The 19,062-nt window shown below is 37.1% G+C and overlaps 1 protein-coding gene across 14 annotated transcripts in view; it reads right to left on the reverse strand.

Annotated features, from left to right (window-relative positions):
- Positions 1-19,062, reverse strand: part of TCF12 (transcription factor 12) — a 322,968-nt gene that overhangs the window by 22,621 nt on the left and 281,285 nt on the right. For 8 of the 14 annotated variants that reach the window (XM_050967943.1, XM_050967944.1, XM_050967950.1 and 5 more), the window contains 4 exons: positions 18,267-18,331; positions 12,156-12,234; positions 6,708-6,781; positions 4,677-4,883 (listed from right to left, as the gene is read on the reverse strand). In XM_050967943.1, the coding sequence (XP_050823900.1) occupies positions 4,677-4,883; positions 6,708-6,781; positions 12,156-12,234; positions 18,267-18,331 (425 nt within the window). Of the gene's footprint in view, positions 1-4,676; positions 4,884-5,665; positions 5,738-6,707; positions 6,782-12,155; positions 12,235-18,266; positions 18,332-19,062 lie in introns of all 14 variants that reach the window. The other 6 variants (XM_050967941.1, XM_050967940.1, XM_050967948.1 and 3 more) reach the window with 1 other exon arrangement.

Genomic DNA, 19,062 nt, shown 5'->3' on the forward strand with positions numbered 1-19,062 from the left:
TACCATGTGTGGTAGATGCATTACTTTTCTTTGTTATCTATACAAAGCACGCAATCTACCACATATTTTCACTACATTGCAAACACAAAAGCTCCCAAAGACACGCTGAAATCTATTGGGTAGATGGGGTTTTTTAAAATGCTCTTTAAAGTATTTACATGATATAGAGCAATTATTATGGTTTACTGAGTGAATAATATTTATTTTAAAGTGTTTCTAAATACAGGCATACATAGATAATCCATTCATAACATGTATGTAAACACTGACTACTTAATCTAAAGTTTCGTATTGTCAAATTTTTAAAAAATGCGTTTGCAAACTGATTTGGATTAACCCGATATGATTTATGAATTTAAATGGTAGGCTGTAGTAATCCTAAAGGGCCATAGAGAAAAGTGGATTTCTGCAGAGTATTTTTGATGATATAATTAATGAAAAAAGTAGACGAAACATAAAAAACTGTATTAGACTATCCTAAGTGGGGAAGATTTAGAATTATATGTAGGGAAAGAAACCCATCTCCTGTTAAGTATAGTTTTGCTTCACATGCTTCACTCTAAATATTAAATTCAAACCATCAGGAGCATAACTCGCAAAAGCTGGGAAACTGAGAATTAGTCTTCACCTACATAGATAAGCCACAGAGTTGAGCTGGAGAAAGTATCAGAGGGGTAACCGTGTTAGTCTGTATCCACAAAAACAACGAGGAGTTCGGTGGCACCTTAAAGACTAACAGATTTATTTGGTTCTTCAAGTGCATGAGTTTTTTACCCACGAATGCTTATGCCCCAATAAATCTGGACTAAATATTTTTTGAATTACATGACCTGGTCAATTTGGCCACAACCAAGTTTAAACTATGCTGAGTGCAGTTGTTAAACTCAGCAGAGACACCTGATGGAGCTCAGGAGTCAAAATTCTACACTCAGGCCCAATTCCACAAGTTGTTCCATGTGAATATAGTCTCTATAGAGTTGCGCTGACATCAGTGGAGACCCGTTCAGGGACAGGGGTTGGTCTGGACAGAACAGCTTGCAGGACTGGGGCCTTAAACTGCCCTTTGGTGAAAAGGTATTACAGCAGATATGGTACATCCTGCAAAGATCACCCACTCTTCAGAGATTCCTGTTGTACCTGGGAACAACAGAGTGAGCTAAGAACTGATTTTCATCCTTAACTTAGTTTCCTGGCTTTTATCAATTCATGCTGTGCCCTTTCCATTATATTACAGACCAGTAAACAGAAAACACACTAACTGGTTTGAATAAGAATCGAAGGAGTATTTCTTCCTGTTTACAAGGAAATATTACATGAAATAAAAAACAATCCTCTGCAAAGGCCATATAAAATTTGATGACTTTTAGTTATTAAAACATTTCCTTGAATAAAGACCACAGTAAGTGTAATGAACAGCCTTGCAAAGTAGAAACCAAGGACATTCAAAGAGCAGGAAATGAAGCCAACTGGAGTTTTAAAATAAACCTGGCTCAAAAATTAAGCAAATGTTAAAATAAAACCATGTCTGGTTACAGTAATTACATAAAAAGGAGTTAAATTACTCATTTCCTAGCTTCTTCTGCCAAGATCATCTTCTAGGGAAATTTAATTTATTATTATTATTAAAGAGCTAAAATGTCTTGTATTCAGATTTTGCAGAAGATGAGATTTCATTTACTGCTAAATCCAGATGAACATAATTCTTTGGGTAGAGAAATATATTCCAAATCATAAAAACCTTATCAATGTTGATTTCTTCTATTAACATATGCATTTTGTTGGCCGATAAAAGCTCATTATTTCCTTAATATAAGTTTTATGGAAGGTTCCTCCAAAAACGTAACAAAGAGATAATTAGTTACTAAACAAGCAAAGGCCCATCTCTTAAAACCCAGTACACACATCACATAAAACTCTCTCTCTCTCTCTCTCTCTCATTAGAATTCTTCCTTCCGTTTGCTTGTGTAGATACCATTAAAAAAAAAGAATGGTAAAATAAATAAAGCTTTCCAAATGAACAGATTGTTGAATACTGTGTCTATGGCCTTCCTATGTATATGTATGGACCATGTACATTTTGGTCATTACTGTACTAATGTTAAAAACAGCCACTCATGTACCACTAAGCCTAAATGCCAACCTCTACTATGCACATGTGCGAAGGCTACACCCTGTGACCTGCTGAGTTCATTCAATTCCAAGTGACATCACAGGGCGTGCAGCAGGTAGTTGGATCAGCCATAAATGGGTCATATTCTGCTCTTTGTTGCAATAAATAGGGTTACGCTGGTATAACAATGAAACAGCTTCAGCTGAATGACATTTCAGTTTACCCAATTTTCAAGACAATTGAAAGGAGAAGACAGAGTGCTTTGATGGAACTTTGGTTCATGCATTCAGGCAGCCTGGAATACAAAGCAAAGCATGCACTTTCTTGTTTTCCTGCCCTAAATTACATTTGGTGCTTTATTTTTTGTTTTAGATGGATGGATAGCAACTCTCAATCAAAAATAAAAATCCAGTACAGTATTACAGACCCAGTCTACAATCACCACACTGTCGTGCTTAAACAATTTAAGCTGAAATCCTGAGGAGCTGTTTTACAATATAGTTTGGCCAGCAATTTTCCATTGGTACATATTTTGTTAAAACTTTAAAAGCTTATCCTAACCTACTCTAGAACACAATTTTAAAAAAAAGCATTTTAATACACTTTGGCATCATCTACACTTGACTGATTATGCCCAGTTTAGTGGGAAATTCAATATGTTTTTAACCCATATATGGGGACAAAGTCTGCTGTTGGTTACACTAGATTTATACTCGTGACCAAAAGCAGCACATGAAATATGTTGCTCAAGATCTTTTGTTCGAACCCTATTTTTCTCTTTTAATCCCCCGTTTTCTTTTCGAAGTGGTTAATTTGTTACCCCTCCACCCTTTTGAAAGATAACTTCAGAAGAGAGCAGGGAATTAATTTTCCTGCTCTGCAACAGCAGTCATATTCTATATACTCTGATACACCCTAAGATGCTTCATGATGGTGTGTGGCATTTCAAAGAATGTGCAGATTGTTTGAGTGTCTTTAGAGTGGGCAGATGTTGCTATGGCTCAACATAAATAACGGCCACAACTCATACAGAAATAGGAGGATATACTAACCACGTAAACAAATTCAGAGTGAAGAGAAAGAAGATCAGAAGTTTTCACACCTCAGACAGAGCAATCTCCTTTGCTAAAACAGTCTTGCAGTTTCAGAGACACACATTATTTCAACTAAAAGAGCTACAGTTTTCCACCATAATACTCAACTTCGGTCTCTATATCCTGGAATACAATAAAATTCTGCCTTTTACAGAATTCCTTAACAGCATGGGCAACATAAAGAAGAGAGAATTCTAATTTCAAAGGATTTATACATAACCTGCTTCATTACTTAAAGCCTATTGTGAAATGATGGGAATGCCTGAAGTTGCATGTGCTGCTGAAAATAAAAACAAAAAACCTATTTATAGGAAAGTAACCAGCCTCTTTTGAGGTTTACTGCACTGGCTCTAAAATTAATATAAATGGATATCTGACCTGTGAATGGGAAAACCTGGAACTAATTCTGTTTTATAGAATACAAACCCTTCAGCAATTGGGGTACCTAATTATTTTGATGATAGGTGAAATTTCACCTTGATCACACAGCACCCAGCTGTGAATCTGTCTTATAATAGAAAATTTCACAGCATGTAACCCATCTTTAAAATTATGATGTAAACATGAAAACACATGGCTCACCATAATATGCATTTTTAAAAACTTTTTTGTTTAAAGCTCTTTTTGGGGAGGGGGTGGTGAAGGAAGCAAAATTATGAGCAGACTTCATTTGCTACGTAGTGTGATGCTTTCAACAAATATTTCTGAACTACAAAAAAGTCTTAATGCCATTTTTCTCAGAATAGTTCATATGTTTAAAAGAAAATAAAAAAGATTGATTGAATTATTTCACTCTTCTTAAGGATTAATCTAAAACTGGTTTCCTCTTGATTGTTACTTACACTACAGCTGTGCTCAAAACCCGTTTTCATTTAAAGGGGAAAAAAAAGTTAAATTTTGAGTCTGTACACACTATGGTTCCACATTCCTACAGCTTCCTTCCAGTCTTCTGCCAGCATCTGCTATTGAAGACTAGTTCCAATTTACAATAAACAGCTTTTCCAGACCAGAACACTTGAAATTCTGTCCTTCTTGACTGCTTTTCCCACTCAATTTCCCTATTCACCATTTCAAGGAGAAAACTGTTCTGCCAATTATTACACATCTGGAAAAAATGCATATATAAGCTCAAATACTCTCAGCAGAAAGTCTCAGCTTTCTGCATATGGCCACAGCAGGATTTTATGGGCCACTGACCAGGCCAAAGTCTAAGTTTTTCTCCTCCTTCCCCCCTGTGCCCCACCCTCAAAATGCCCTCTAATTGGAAACCAGAAGCAGGTGCAGCAGCCTGCCATTTCTTTTCTACAATCAGTGCATCTTTAGTATTCTTGATAAATTTCACTGAAAGTGTACATTGCACAAATTTCAGTCAAGCTTTAACATTTTAGGCTGTACTATGATTTAAGGAGATTAGAAGTTAACAGTGACAGACAAAACACTTATTTATTCATGTGTTTTAAAAAAAATATTACCATTGAAGCTTGTCGATTGGTTGTTACGAGGCTAGGTGCTCCATAGTTTGAGTTTAGGCTTCCAATGGGCCCATTATGGGATGGCCCCAATAAACTATGTATATCTCCATGGCCACCTGACAGGCTTGTTGAAGGCCCCACAGCATGGTTTCGTAGCACATGGATGGCATCATCAAGTCTGTCCAAGCGATCCTCCATTCGAGACTGCTGTTGAGAGTTAAGAGGAGCACTAAAGGTCATTTATCATATATATCTGCTTAATTCATTATATTGTAATGGTTTCTACTTTGGGAGATATGCAAGACAGCAAATAAAATGTAAAATCAAAAAGAAAGGCTTCAAAGCACCTACAGCACTATAAATAAACAGGAAAAAGAATAAGATATCTAGAGATGTGAAATGAATGCCATCTCAGAAACAAAGAGATGGTTGCTTCTTAAAACAAAGCATACTATGAGGTCAATAATGCTATTTAGTTTCTACTACACAGCCTGAACAGAAAAAAAAATAGAACAAGTAACAAAAATAAAGAGCTTTGTAGTGCATGAGAAAAAATATAAAATCAGTATCACCTTTTAGATAACAATTCCTAAGGTAGTGACTTTTTTGAGGATATATGGTTACAAAGGCTGGAAAAGGCTTTAGCCCAAGGTTTTAAGTGATTGTTTTCCAAATCCAGCTCTGCACAAATTCTGAAATGTTGTTATAAACTTCAGAAATTAAATGTATGAACATACGTTGGAACATTTTCCAACCCAGTAAATGCACAAGTTCTGTACACTGCCACAAAATAGTTTTCTATGTGTATCATTATTGTTTCTTTAGAGAAATAAGCAAAGATGATTCTGGTCTTGCAGCGCTCTAGAAACTAAAATGGCAAAGTGTTGGAGGCAAAAGACTGGACATTGTGCTAATTTAAGATTTTAATAGGAATATGTAAGTAGAATTAACCGAAACACAAAAAGGCACCATCTGAAGAGAAATAGTACCTCACAGACATCCTTTAAGAAGGACATTGCATCTTGCAAATGCTCGTGAAGTTGCTGCTCAACTCGATTTTTCTGGCAAAGTCAAGACAGAACAGGAAGCAAAGCACAGGTTAAGATTAATTCAAAAAAGAGGTGAGGAAACAGCTGATGTGCATGTCAGCATAAAATGTTAGTCAAGTTAATGCAACAGAGATCTGATTATATTAAGGTATGAAAAGGCTAAATGCTCAATACTGCAGTTATGTTAGCATTCTAAGATGCACATATTGTTTACATATAATTGCAAAATGTGTGAAGAAAGGAAATTGATTTATCTTATATTTGTTTCTGTTAGAGAAAAAAGGAATTATATTTTTCAAAACTAGAATTATTAACAAATAACCAAAGCCTTGCTCAATATTCTATTGGTTCTTTTTTCCCCTTCCCGACACTGTACCAGCAAAGGAAAGACAGCAACTAAAACCCTTTGGAGATTTTTCAATCCTATTACATACAAATTCGCCCCATCTCCCCAGCACTGTAGTTTCTTCCTTGTGTTTTCTTCTGTATAAAAAGTCTGTCCTTTTCAGCACAATACAGTAATTAATGTTCCCCAATAACAATACGTTTATAATACTTAAACTTAAACATGCCCAATTTTAATACTTTAGTGATAGTGTAATGACAAAAAGCCCACAGGATTACCATGCAGAAAAAAAAAGTACATATAAATGCAAAGATATTAAATCTTTTACTTTATCTTTACTCTACAAAGTGAGCTTTAGATAAGAATTAGCTATGGGTTTGTGAAAAGGTACTGGAATCTCATAACAGTGTTTTGGCACCAGCTGTCCTTAGCATAGAAGCCTGATACCCAAGGAACAGATGGTGAAAGACACACCCTGTGTGTCTTATATTGTTCAATTGAACCAGACCATTTGTTAGCAAAAAATTCATTTGTAATGATATCCTACTGTTATCATTAATGATATGCAGGATTTATACAAAAATGAAGCTTCAAGTGTTAGCTAGAAAGTAGTATGTAGCTTCAAACAATTCTTACCAAAGAGTGGAGAGAGTTTTCATAGTTTGGAGATGAGGGAGCCTGTCCTCCAGTCCTAGACCACTGACTGGCACCTGCCAAAATTGTACAGGTTAACACATACATTTATGCACCGAACGAATTTTAACATAGTGAACTATAACATAATTTGTATGTAGACAGGGTAATTTAAGGGTTGGCAAAGGAGATCGAGTTTCTTCATTTTTCTCTGTAACTGACAATTTTTAGATAATGGCACCTGCAAGTTTAAATGTTTATTGTTGATGAAAGATCCCAGCTACTGTTACTTATCATTATATACAAAGTTATATTTTCTGATTTTCAAAAAAGCCAGCTAACTAATGCAGTGAATTATACCTGTGAAGCTCCTGTCTCTTCCCAGTATCATTATGATAAAAATGTTATTGAATTTTGTTTTAAATTAGTGATGTGTAATTATGCCCTTGAAGCAGTTATAAATAAACTAGTATATATTCTTAACTAAAAATCAGCTGGGCGTGGAACTGAAGATAAAAATTGTTTTGGATGTCATTTCTCCATGACATCTCTCATTAAGTTGCACGCATTACTTTGCTTAGTTTTATTCTAAATTAGTTTTTTCCAACTACCGCAGCATATTTTTTTATATATATATATATATATAAAAATAAATATGATCCAGCTGTTATCTCAGATGTATTTAAGGTAAATTAGAACACATTTCATTTCAGCTGAAGAACTCTGCAGCAAAGTAGCAATTATATTCAAATTACCCATATTTTTATTGCAAGTTTAAAATATAAACATTCTAATCTGCCATATAGAATATTCACGACCATGTACAATTTAGGAATAAATAGGTAGGAACTGCAATGACTGAAAAAGAACTGAAGTAGTACATGTATTTTTCTCATCAGCTAATAATACATCTTTTATAAAGACTACATGTATTTCTATGTCCATTAAAGACAGCTTCCTTTTAGCCATACAAATGTAATAATAAAGCAATTACATTAATAAATTATGGACATACAATCCAAAACAACTCATTAAAGGAAGAGCCTGTGGGCTCGTTCCTTTAATAACAGCCAGAGCTCTGTTCCTGGAAACCCGGGAAGAAGTTTAATAATGTTATATTTCCTTTGTTCAGTGATCCACAAACAGTTACCCTTTAAAACAACAGTTTCATTTAAGAAACGAACTTCATCCTGCACAACTGCAAAAACATCTCGGATATCTCCTTTCAAAGTTTAAGTTAAAATGAGGATCTCTGATTTCATACAAGCACCGATTTGCCATGACTGTACTAGGATTTTCTCTCAAAACAAATATCAGAGTATCTGGGTGTAACCACAAATGTTCACCTCACTCATCTATTCCTGGTCTTGCATCTATAATCTCCTCAGCATTAACTGTCATTTCCTACTTTTGAGGATAATACTCAGTTAAATCTTAGAAAAATGTTGTCTAAATAGCTTTCAGAATTTTTAGGTTCAGCTCGAGGATCATACCGAAAAGTCATTTTAGGAGACAGCAACTTCTTATGGAAACCCATTAACTGCAGCTTTAATGAGCGCCAGTTACTGATAGGAGGGAATGAATACACCACTCCCTAAAGTAAGTGGTATTCTAAATATTAGTCAGAAAGGAATAAATAAAAGCAGAATGTAAACTAAAAACCTCAGGCAAGAAAGCAGCGTACTTATTTAATCAGACCATGAATCTTCTGAACCTGCACATATTCATCTAGCATTCAATGTACTACTACATTTTGGACAACAGAGTGTTGTTCACTATAATTATGCCCAGAGCAAAACTATTTGGCTGGGACCCCTCACAAAAATATCTGAGTGCAACCTGCAGTTAATCATACTTCTGGTAATAATGGGGGACTTTTTAATATTACTGGTGTATTTTGTTTCCATGGCCATGCAGGTTGCCAGACGGCACTAATTTCCTGCTTGCCTCTCCCCACTGCCTCTTACAGAAGTTTGTTCATGAAATCTATCAGTTACATTAAAAAGCATTCTGGCACCACTACCCCTGCAATTAACAACTGCAGCTTTTAGTGCAGCAACCACATAGCAGCAGGAAAAAACAAATAAGCCGAAGAAGTGAAGATTTCCAGGGGTCATACATAACAATCTTAATGCTGTTGAATCATAGAACATCAGGGTTGGAAGGGATCTCAAGAGGTCATCTAGTCCAACCCCCTGCTCAAAGCAGGACCAATCCCCAGCCAGATTTTTGCCTCAGATCCCTATAATGGCCCCCTCAAGGACTGAGCTCACAACCCTGGGTTTAACAGGCCAATGCTCAAACCACTGAGCTATCCCGCTTGTTTTCACCTTCTCAGCCCAGCCTTCCCCAACTCCTTACCTTCCAAACGTATGTTAGGGCCAGCACTGGGCTATTTTCCCTCCCTCTCCCCCACTTCCTCCAAGTTCACTGAGTGAATGCCTCCAATCCCAGAGGAAGAGCTTCTCAAAATGCCAGGGCTCCAATCATGCAAATATGTACACATGTAACATTAGACACATGTACAGGTCCATTGAAGCCATGTTGAAAAGTTATGCGTGTAAGTTTTTGCAGGACGGGGATTCAATTTAGGCAAGGGAAGGTGAGACAGAGGAGTTACCACTGCTCATGATTTTACTGTTAGATCACAACATTTGGTGTTTTTTTTGGTTGGGGTTTCTTTCAACCACCGATTATAAGACATATGAAGTGTTTTAATACACTATTCAGAAAACATTTTTTATTTTAGGATACGTTATGTGTTTACTTTTTAATACTTTTATCAAGTCAGGAATGGGGGCGGGGGTTGTTTTTTTTTTGTCCAGATAGAAAATGGCTGCCAAGAGTGTCAATAATGATAAATATAATAGTAATAACTCTGAATTTTGCCTCACTGGGTATGAGTGTCATAGCAGGGAATAGAACCCAGCATTCCTAACTCACAAGTGAGGGTAATTAACCACTGGAATAACTTATCAAGGGTTGTGGTGGATTCTCTGTCACAGGCAAATTTAAAATCAAGATTGGAGGTGTTTCTAGAAGAGATGCTAGTCTCTCCCCTGAAGAGGATCCCAGTGCTATTTGGTGGAACCTACTATAGGTTACCAATTAGAATCTAGAAATAAGGATGGAATCAGGTTGGGAGTACTGGGGGGTTCTCCAATCACTACAGAATCTAGGAAACAAGGGCAGTGGTGCTAGGGCAGAGTCACAAGTGCAGGGACTCAAGTCTCCATTCCTCAAAACTCAAGGTCAATTCCACCAATGAATGTCATTCATGAAAGTCTACAGTGCTCACAAAGATTAAGAGTGTGGAATCCTTAATCAGGAATCCCAATTTAGATCTTTTTCACAGTACCAGCTTTGAAATGTTGCACCTACTCTCCTCTACCCACAAAGCACCCCCCTTTCAAGTTTTGCCTCGTTGTTAAAAGAGAAAAAAAAATATACTGCATAATCCTATAGGCTCTGACTTGCCATCTCAGCAGAACAAGGATACACAAGACATTTTTCTTCAACTGTAACCACTGAATCAAAGAAATGCATTAATCCCGTCATTACACAGTTCAACATGCATTTTTCAGTTATTACAGAAAAAAACGCCTAAAGCAGCTGTTCAGGTATACCATGTCAGCCAGGAGATGTTCATTCATCAACTGAATGCACAGAAAACTAGCACAGCATCCACTAAATATGGCCAGAAGACTGGATAAGGTGAGTGCATTTTAAAAAAGTGTCAAGTAAACAAATAAAAGATTTACTGATTTCTCTAAATTACAGGACACTTGGAGTCAAGGACACTCCACAACTTCTGCTAGCAACAAATTTAAAAAAAGAAAAAGCCCTTGCTGAAAACTGGTCGATAAGGGAAAGGAAAATCAATGAGGAGTTTGTAATGCATCAGATAACAGAGAGTGGGAAAATAGGCTGATGTAAAAAATCATGTCAATAATTTAGCAAAATTGTACTACAGGAATGAACAGGGTTAAAGTTACATCACCCTGCCCATAATTCCAGTTCTTTGTTAAACAACAAATATAAGTCAATGGGGCTTTCACAATCCTTTCTATGTACAGAACAGCTGTTCAACTTTTACCAGACAGCTGAGGCCACAGTGTCTGTGAAAACTGCAATACTCATTAATAGCTCTAAGCAGCTGCTCATAGTTCATCTCCACACTGGAATGCTTCTTACCAAATTCACACTACTAACACACAAAGTGTGGGGGACAGAAATGGCTGCAATACGGAGTACGTATTTTGAAAACTGCAAGAAGTATGTTCCTCACATTATGAAAATGTTAATGAGAAATATGAATGAAAACTTGCCCCACCCAAAAACTGAATGATTTCACAGGATACTGTATTTTCACCACAGGGAACACACACCTTGTTTTTGAAAGCTACTCCACTATTATCTTGTATACTGTTCTGGAAAAAAAAAAGATCACCGAGTACTGTTTCTCTCAAATGGTAGAGAAAAACATTTAATAAAGTATAGACTTTTTAATATGTCAAGTTTTACTATTCTATATTTACAAATAAGATTACTCTTATGTGATTTCTTCAAATTCCTAGCAAATGAGAATTGTTTTTAATAATTGGCCAAAGGCAGTATAAAATAATTATGCAGAAGTGATATTGGACTTATTATAACTTTAATAGCAACAAGTGTTTGTGTTACAAACAAGGAAAGAAATACATCAAGGTCTTCCCCGCAAATCTGTTAAATCTAGGCTTGGGAGGATTAAATTTTTAGTAGCCCGCATTTGTAAATATCAATTTCATTACCCCCACGCACCCAGAGATGATCATCAAAATTTACAGACAAGCAAAGTAAGAAAAGCATTGCTGGAGAACTTACAAGAATTTGATCTAAGGATATTTATTTTGTATATTTTGACATGATGTTGACAATTTATGTTTTAATAGCTATAAAGTTCTAACTTTTTGAATCTCAATGTCTACTGTAATTAAATCATTATTGTCTGAAACCCTACTCTGACTCCCCCGATAATTTCCCATAACCATAAAAATTTAAATTGATAAAATAAAAAATGCTTCAACCCCAGAATTTCATGCAAGTGTAAAAATGTAAACAAATAAACATCTTAAAAACGTTAAAAATAAACGTGATATAGCCATCAAAATTGCAAAAAACTAAAAATCAAATTCTGCCAAGACTAGTTAAATAAGACAAATTAGACAAGAGGGTTTGGGTGAGGGGTTTTATGTTTTTTTGGTTACAATTTTAAAAAGTGAATACATTAATGAAAACCATTTTTAATCAAGGTACAATACTAGTACATTCTACAAACAATAGACTGAAAATTTACTGTAACAGCCATATTGCCATTAAATATGCATGGAAACTACCATGGATTTCATTGTAAAGTCAAACAAGGAAGTTTTTAAAATAGCAAATAAAATTTTGACAAGCTGTATATCCTACCTGTGAGAGGTGATGGTGATCCAACTGGTGTTGATGGATTTGATGGAAAACTACTGCTGGTATGGTCAGGAGAATAAATCTAACAACAACAACAAAAGCATGTACACATCTATCAATACATGTGAAAGCGATCAGTAAAAATAAAAATCTGTTGATTTGGATTCACTTTTATACTTTCAGTTGTCACCACTAATGTTAATTTGATTAAAAGATTAGCTCATTAATCGTAGCTCTGTTTTATTACTTGGAAGGTTTAAAAAACGGCCAGAGTCCATAGAGCTTTCATTTTCAAGTAGTTGTCAAAACAAGCAGTGCCGAATATGCTTTTTTCAAACTACAAGAACTTTAAGATTAAATTCAAGAAGAACTGTGGGAGTCAAATTAACAAGTCTACAGCTAATTAATGAGGATAATGTATAAAAACTTCTTCAGGAAAATTTGGAGGAATAACTGTGATTCTCCTTTACACAGACAAAAGACCCTATAAAACTTGACAAATTATGTTTATTTTTTAAAAAATTAATCTTTAGTAAGACAGAATACCGTGAAGAGGACTGAACTCTAATTACTGGTGCCATCTAAAAAATAAAATAGTCATCTGAAATTGTGCTGTTATTACTAACATTATTTTGCACATAAAGATTTTCCCTGGTTGATTTCTAGACAAATAGCTTCCAAAATATACACATAATACAAAGTTTTGAACTTTTAAAGTTATTACTAACTTGGCAACAGTATCTTTCTATGCTTTATATAATAATACAGTTGGGTAACTTTGGATAAAACAGCAAATTAAATCTTTAAGTTTCCAATTAAAATCTAAAATTTGTAAGCACCTTGAAAATCTGTTCTGGAGAAGGAACTGGATAGGTCTAGGTACTGGTAATGGGATATGGAACATTTTTCTTCTAGGTCATGAGTTCAAATCTCTCACTCTAGGGCTAGCAGAGATGAAAATGTTTTAACCTTCAGATGGCTGTTTGGCAGTCCGAAACTCCATTCACCCACTAGTTGTGACTTTGCACAAACGCAATCTGACATTTCAGTGGTAAAATGATGATAAGCTGGAAGCTGGTGGATTAGTATAATATTTCCTGAGCTGTCAAAGGCAGGACTTTATGGGCTGCATATACTTTATTAACTGATGTAAGTATGAAAGACCAAGAAACAAAAAATACCAAAACCACACTCCAAAAAACCCCACACACCTTATTTTTCACATATGAGATAGAAAATATATGTAAAAAAACAGTATTCCACAGACCAATGACTTAAATGAAAGAACTTCAAATCAGTGTAAAATTACAATTAAGTCTTGATTACACTGTCTTGCAAAATTTGCTATGTAAACTTTAAAAATTCCAAAGGAAAGGGTGCTATACAAAATAAATTCCATGTCCGAACAAAACATATCAAATTTTCTTTTGGCATGACCTTATCACACATTAAGTGGTGAGGGCTGTTGTCTGGTTTGTTGGAAAAGGTGTGTGTTCATTTGAGTAGAGAACCAGAGAAGGACTAGCTGCAACAGCTTCAGACCAGGTCAGGGTGTGGACGCTGACCATCCCCAACACAAGTGACTGAAAGAGAAGGAACCATTTAGGTCCATGCTGGTGCAGGAAAAGCCCTCTTCTACCTGGAGCAGGTGGAGCAGCACCCATCCTCCCACCCATGGGAGTAGTTAAATACCAGGGTTTGTCATGATCTGCTGTGTGAATTATGCTAGTCGCTCCTCTCTTGGGGGGCTGGGAAGGACTTTTTCCTTCAGCACCAGATTGGCTAAGGCAATGTGGGGGCTTTTTGCTTTCCCCAGAGCAGGTTGGAGGCTGAGCTGGGGTGAACCTGGAACAAGGGTTAGGCTGTGATATCACAATTGATTATGTGGGCGTGGGGAGGATGCCCAGAACGAGTACTCTACAGAGAAGAGATATAACGATCAGATGAAATGGATTGGTAAAGAATTTAAAGGAGTTATTAAAAGAGTGGAAATGGGGAGGGAGGGTTGGGCTGCTATGACTGGCATTGTAGGATCCAACATCTGACTTTATAGCCCCCTTTAACCCTAATTCAGGGGATGGAGGTGGGGACACAGGATGACGAAATCCCAGCAGTGGGTTGGCTAGAGACCAGGATGTGTAAAGGGGGAGGGCTGACAGCAGCCTCACCCCATTGGGTATATGTAAATGATTATGAAATTACCTGCACTGCACACTTTTATCTGCCGGGTACCCCAGACATTTAGGAATAAAGTTGCAGCCTAATTAAACAACATCCAGGACTTGTGAAGTCCGACTAAATTGACAGCAAAGTGCTCTCCAGTCGACCCTGGAACTCCAGCTCCCCGGGAAGATTAAGGTAAGTCGACCAGAGAGCATCTCCCATTGACACAGCACAGTGAAGACATTGGGGTAAGTCGACCTAAACTACTTAGCGTAGCTAGTAGCGTAACTTAGGTCGACTTACCCAGTAGTGAAGAAAAGCTCCCAGCATCTCCTGGCCTTCTTCCAGCATAGCCAGAAAATCCATTTTTTTCAGCTATCTACATAGAAATCTTTTTAAAAAAAATCATTTTTGAAAGAAAAAAATCTCTTAAAACCCACAGGTTAAATATAAAGTCAGAACGCATTCTGCATACAACCCATGGCTGCTGTATTGTTAAATGACCAATGATGAACAACTCTGACACCTTCTGCCAGGCTTAAACGGTAACATGACTCATTTTACTGCAACAAATGAAACTCCTCCTCCTATCAGTCATGGTCTATTCCAATCAGCAGGGTGCCAATATGCCAGTATCTAATGAAAAGGGTCTTGGACAAAAGCTGCACAATTGAGAGCCCGCAGCGCCAAACCTCGGAGCTGCTAGTCCAATTTTTTAAACACTACAGTGTACATTTCAGTTAAGCTTTGTTATGTTAATATTATTGAGTCTAAAGCAACAAAGAAACTTAATTCATGAATTACTTTTAAAAGTCAACTTCCCTACATTTTCTTTTCTTTTGTTAGGGGACCACTGGCTATTTAACTATCCAGATCACACAAAGGCCTTTCCCATAGTACTGAGGTAGGAATCAAAATGTAAGTTATCACAAAGAGGTCTGATATAATCAACAAAGTTAAACAGTCCTCCTGTTTGATCTCCTCTAAATTAAAGACCAAGTGTTTTGATTTGGCATTAGGCACTGAAATAAACCAGATGTTTCTCTCTCCATATAACCCTCCGTGGGCACAATCTTAAAGGGTTATTGTTTGGCAAATGTTCAGGGAAACACACTGGAAATGCCACAAATACCCAGATTTTCTTTTCTTTCTATCTACACTAGTTCATTATCCAAACTAATGCATAATCCACAGGGCTTTTGGAACTTTGTGTAAATACTTTCATGTACAATTCTCTTTCTTGCCTACCCTGAGATTAAGACCACAATTATCCAGGCTTAAACCTAAAATAAAAGAACCTTTGCAAATGTATTATCTGGCCTTACATGTTTAATCACACAGTATTCTGTATGGTCTTTAATACCTAAACTGAGGAACAAATGTTGTAGCCTCTGATGTTTCACACATGAAAGGCCTTTGTAATATGTACATCAACAGAATCTTAGACCTAGAAATTCCTCCTAATAATACTAGTAGTGGTGTTTAACATCTAAAAAGACAGATAGTGGCTTTAAATATGCAAGACGATTTGAGCATTTAAAAAAAAATCTTTGTGAAAACAGATACAATTTCACAAAGTTTATTAGCCACTGAAATTTAAATGCACCATTTTCATTCCAAACATTATGATTCCCTTCCTCAAAAAGTAATGTTGCTGTATTACTTACTGAACAGTTGTGAAAAGTGTGCTCTGTGTGTGTATTTGGGGTAAAGGGAGCAGATGGATGAAGCAAGGGATTTGAAGTGTGCAGACTATGGCATGCATTGATAGAGCAGATGGAATGCATCACCATCAGCTATGACAGAAATGATTTATGGAATGACCTGGCTGCTCCTGCCAAGCAACAACATAGGATGACAGAACTAAGTTACTATGACAACCAAAGCCCACCCACCAGTTAGATTAAACATTCCTGCCCCGACTTCCACTCACAGTAAATTTGGAATTTTCTCCAAACATGAGCCTGGTTTTCCCAGCTAGTCACAGTGAGAGAAAAATACCCGTGGATCTGTTCAACAGGAAAAAGATGGAGAGCAACTGAAAATCTCACAAGATCACATGGGTCTGGGCTAGCCCATAAGGCCAAGATTTTAGCAAAAAAAAAAATTGGCCAGGTTGTGGACCACACATGCCCTAGGAGAACTGTACAACAATGAACAGCACAATGCTTGTAAACATTGCTATGTCCAAGAAGCTTTTCCTTCAGATTGATCAGAGCCAAAAATGGCCCAAATTCTTTACTAGATGGACAGTTCATGCAGCCACACACAGGACTGCCCTCTGCACTCCTGAATTGTTAATTAGGTACCTGATCCACAGAAGCAACAGGGACAATATTTTTCTCTCCAAAGCCAGTCAGATTTAGAGAAATCTGCTACCAGATATGGACATCAGTGAAGTCCATCTGACATTATCAGAGAGAGTCATCGTTTAACATATGATCATCCGAGGAAAGCAAGACTAACATCATCAGCATGAGTGTGCATATTTGTGTGCAGTGGGCTGAGGTGGGGAGAACAGAAAGCAGCCCAGACATAGTCTTTTGCAGCTGGAAAGGAGTCATTTTTATCTCTTGAATCAGAATTAGGCATCCAGAGTGCTAAGCAACAGAAGTTTGCAGAGCTTTCCCAGCCACCACCCATAAATCTGTAATTTCTGCTATACAGAGCATTAAGTCAGACACTGAATATAAACGTTTCAAAATCAGTTCTGTATTGGGAACTGTTCTATTAAAAATAATGGCTCCTTTAATACTACTAACACATACCATTTTACTGCATTGTAAAATTATTATTATTATTTACAAAAAAGTTTAAATAATTTTTAATAGATTAGGGACTTGCAATGTTTCAATTTATTACTTCATTTTATTTCACTTTTTGCCCTCAGATAAATTTAATTGACTTAAATGGGAGTTGTATGTACATATCACAGAAAAGAAATTGCTTTATGATTAGGCTAAACAGCCAGTGTTCGTAAATTTTGTTTTGTGTACACAACTTTCCAATCCCTGCTCATCTGTGATATCCTGATCTTCCGCAGAATAGGCTGTGACAAAGTTCCTCCTCTGCCTTGGTGGGTCCTGCGCTTATTGGCACATTTGCTCACCTCAGTGATCTCCCCCAGAGTCTGGATAAGCTCCTCCTGTGTCTGATCAGGAGTTGGGAGGTCTGGGGGGAACCCAGGCCCGCACTCTACTCCGGGTTCCAGCCCAGGGCCCTACAGATTTGCAGCTGTCTATCGTGCCTCTTGTAACAGCTGTGTGACAGCTACACCTCCCTGGGCTACTTCCCCAAGGCCTCCTCCAAACACCTTCTTTATCCTCACCACAGGACCTTCCTCCTGGTGTCTGATAATGCTTGTACTCCTTAGTCCTCCAGCAGCACACCCTCTCACTCTCAGCTCCTTGTGTCTCTTGCTCCCAGCTCCTCACACACACTTCCTCTCCTCTGGCTCCTCCCCGCCTGACTGGAGTGAGCTCCTTTTTAAACCCAGGTGCCCTGATTAGCTGCAGGTGTTCTAATCAGCCTGTCTGCCTTAATTGTTTCTAGGAAGTTCCTCACTACTCTAATGCAGACCCTGCTCTGGTCACTCAGGGAACAGAAAACTACTCACCCAGTGACCAGTATATTTGCCCTCTACCAGACTCCTGCACCCCACTGGCCTGGGTCTGTCACAAGGCAAATGCCTAGCAAAAAATCTGATGGGAATCTCACACAAATAAAAGCAATAATTTCTATTTGCCTTGATATGGACATAATGTACACAAATGTATCATGGAGTGTTGCGTTAACACATTAGGTTACTATGTTTTGGACATATTTAATGGCTAACTGTAGGTATTCATAAGTAACAAAAAGATAACTATGTATAAGGGAAACCATGATCAACATTTTAAACAAGATGTGGTTTAAATTAATCTGAATACTGTGTCAATAATCATTACTTACAGATGCCAATGCCTTTCCAAGTGCATCACCCGTCTGTGAGCTTCCAGTCCCATTTCCTCTGTTTCCTGTAATGGGAAAAACACAATGCTTATTTTAAGGCCAAAGAACCAAGTTTCTTTTATTAATCTAAATTTTAGCAAATGCAGTTGAACACACTATCATTGTTTTAATGGGACACTGTCAGGAAGTCAAGATTAACCTCATGTCAATAGAACATGTTTTCATTATATTAAAACAATGTGAGTGAATACAGTCTTGTGTTTAGATTTTGGTAATCTCATTTCCCTGCACCATTTGCAGCCCAAATACAACAGCATTGTTCCAGCATGAGGATGAGAAAGTCAAGCTAGTCAGGGACAAGAGTGAAACAGATTTGCTTAGTTTCATTATCCAGGCTGAAGGAAATGCAAAAGGAAAACAGACTGTGAAAAATATTTAATTAATTTTAATAATAAAAAGCAACGTTAAAGGGTTGCAAATTGAATTGCTTCTGTAGGCAGGCCAAGCTCATGGGACTCTCATGGCTCTTTGCATTTCTCCATTCCCTCCCACAAGCTCCCTATGTGTCACCCTTCCAAACTCTCTATTTCAAGGACTCCCTGCAACCCCACCCTGCATGTATTGGACTCTGTCTCCCCATTTCCACCTGTGCCACATGCCAAAGGCTCTGTGTGCCTCCTCATTCCAAAGGCCATCAAGTTGAACATAAGGCTTCAAAAGCTTAGCCAATTAGAATCACAGGTAAGGAAATTTTTGTTTCAAAATATGAATTTTAATCTGAATATGTCCCTTTAAG

This window comes from Gopherus flavomarginatus, chromosome 9 (assembly GCF_025201925.1).
Source record: "Gopherus flavomarginatus isolate rGopFla2 chromosome 9, rGopFla2.mat.asm, whole genome shotgun sequence".
Lineage (NCBI taxonomy): Eukaryota > Metazoa > Chordata > Testudines > Testudinidae > Gopherus > Gopherus flavomarginatus.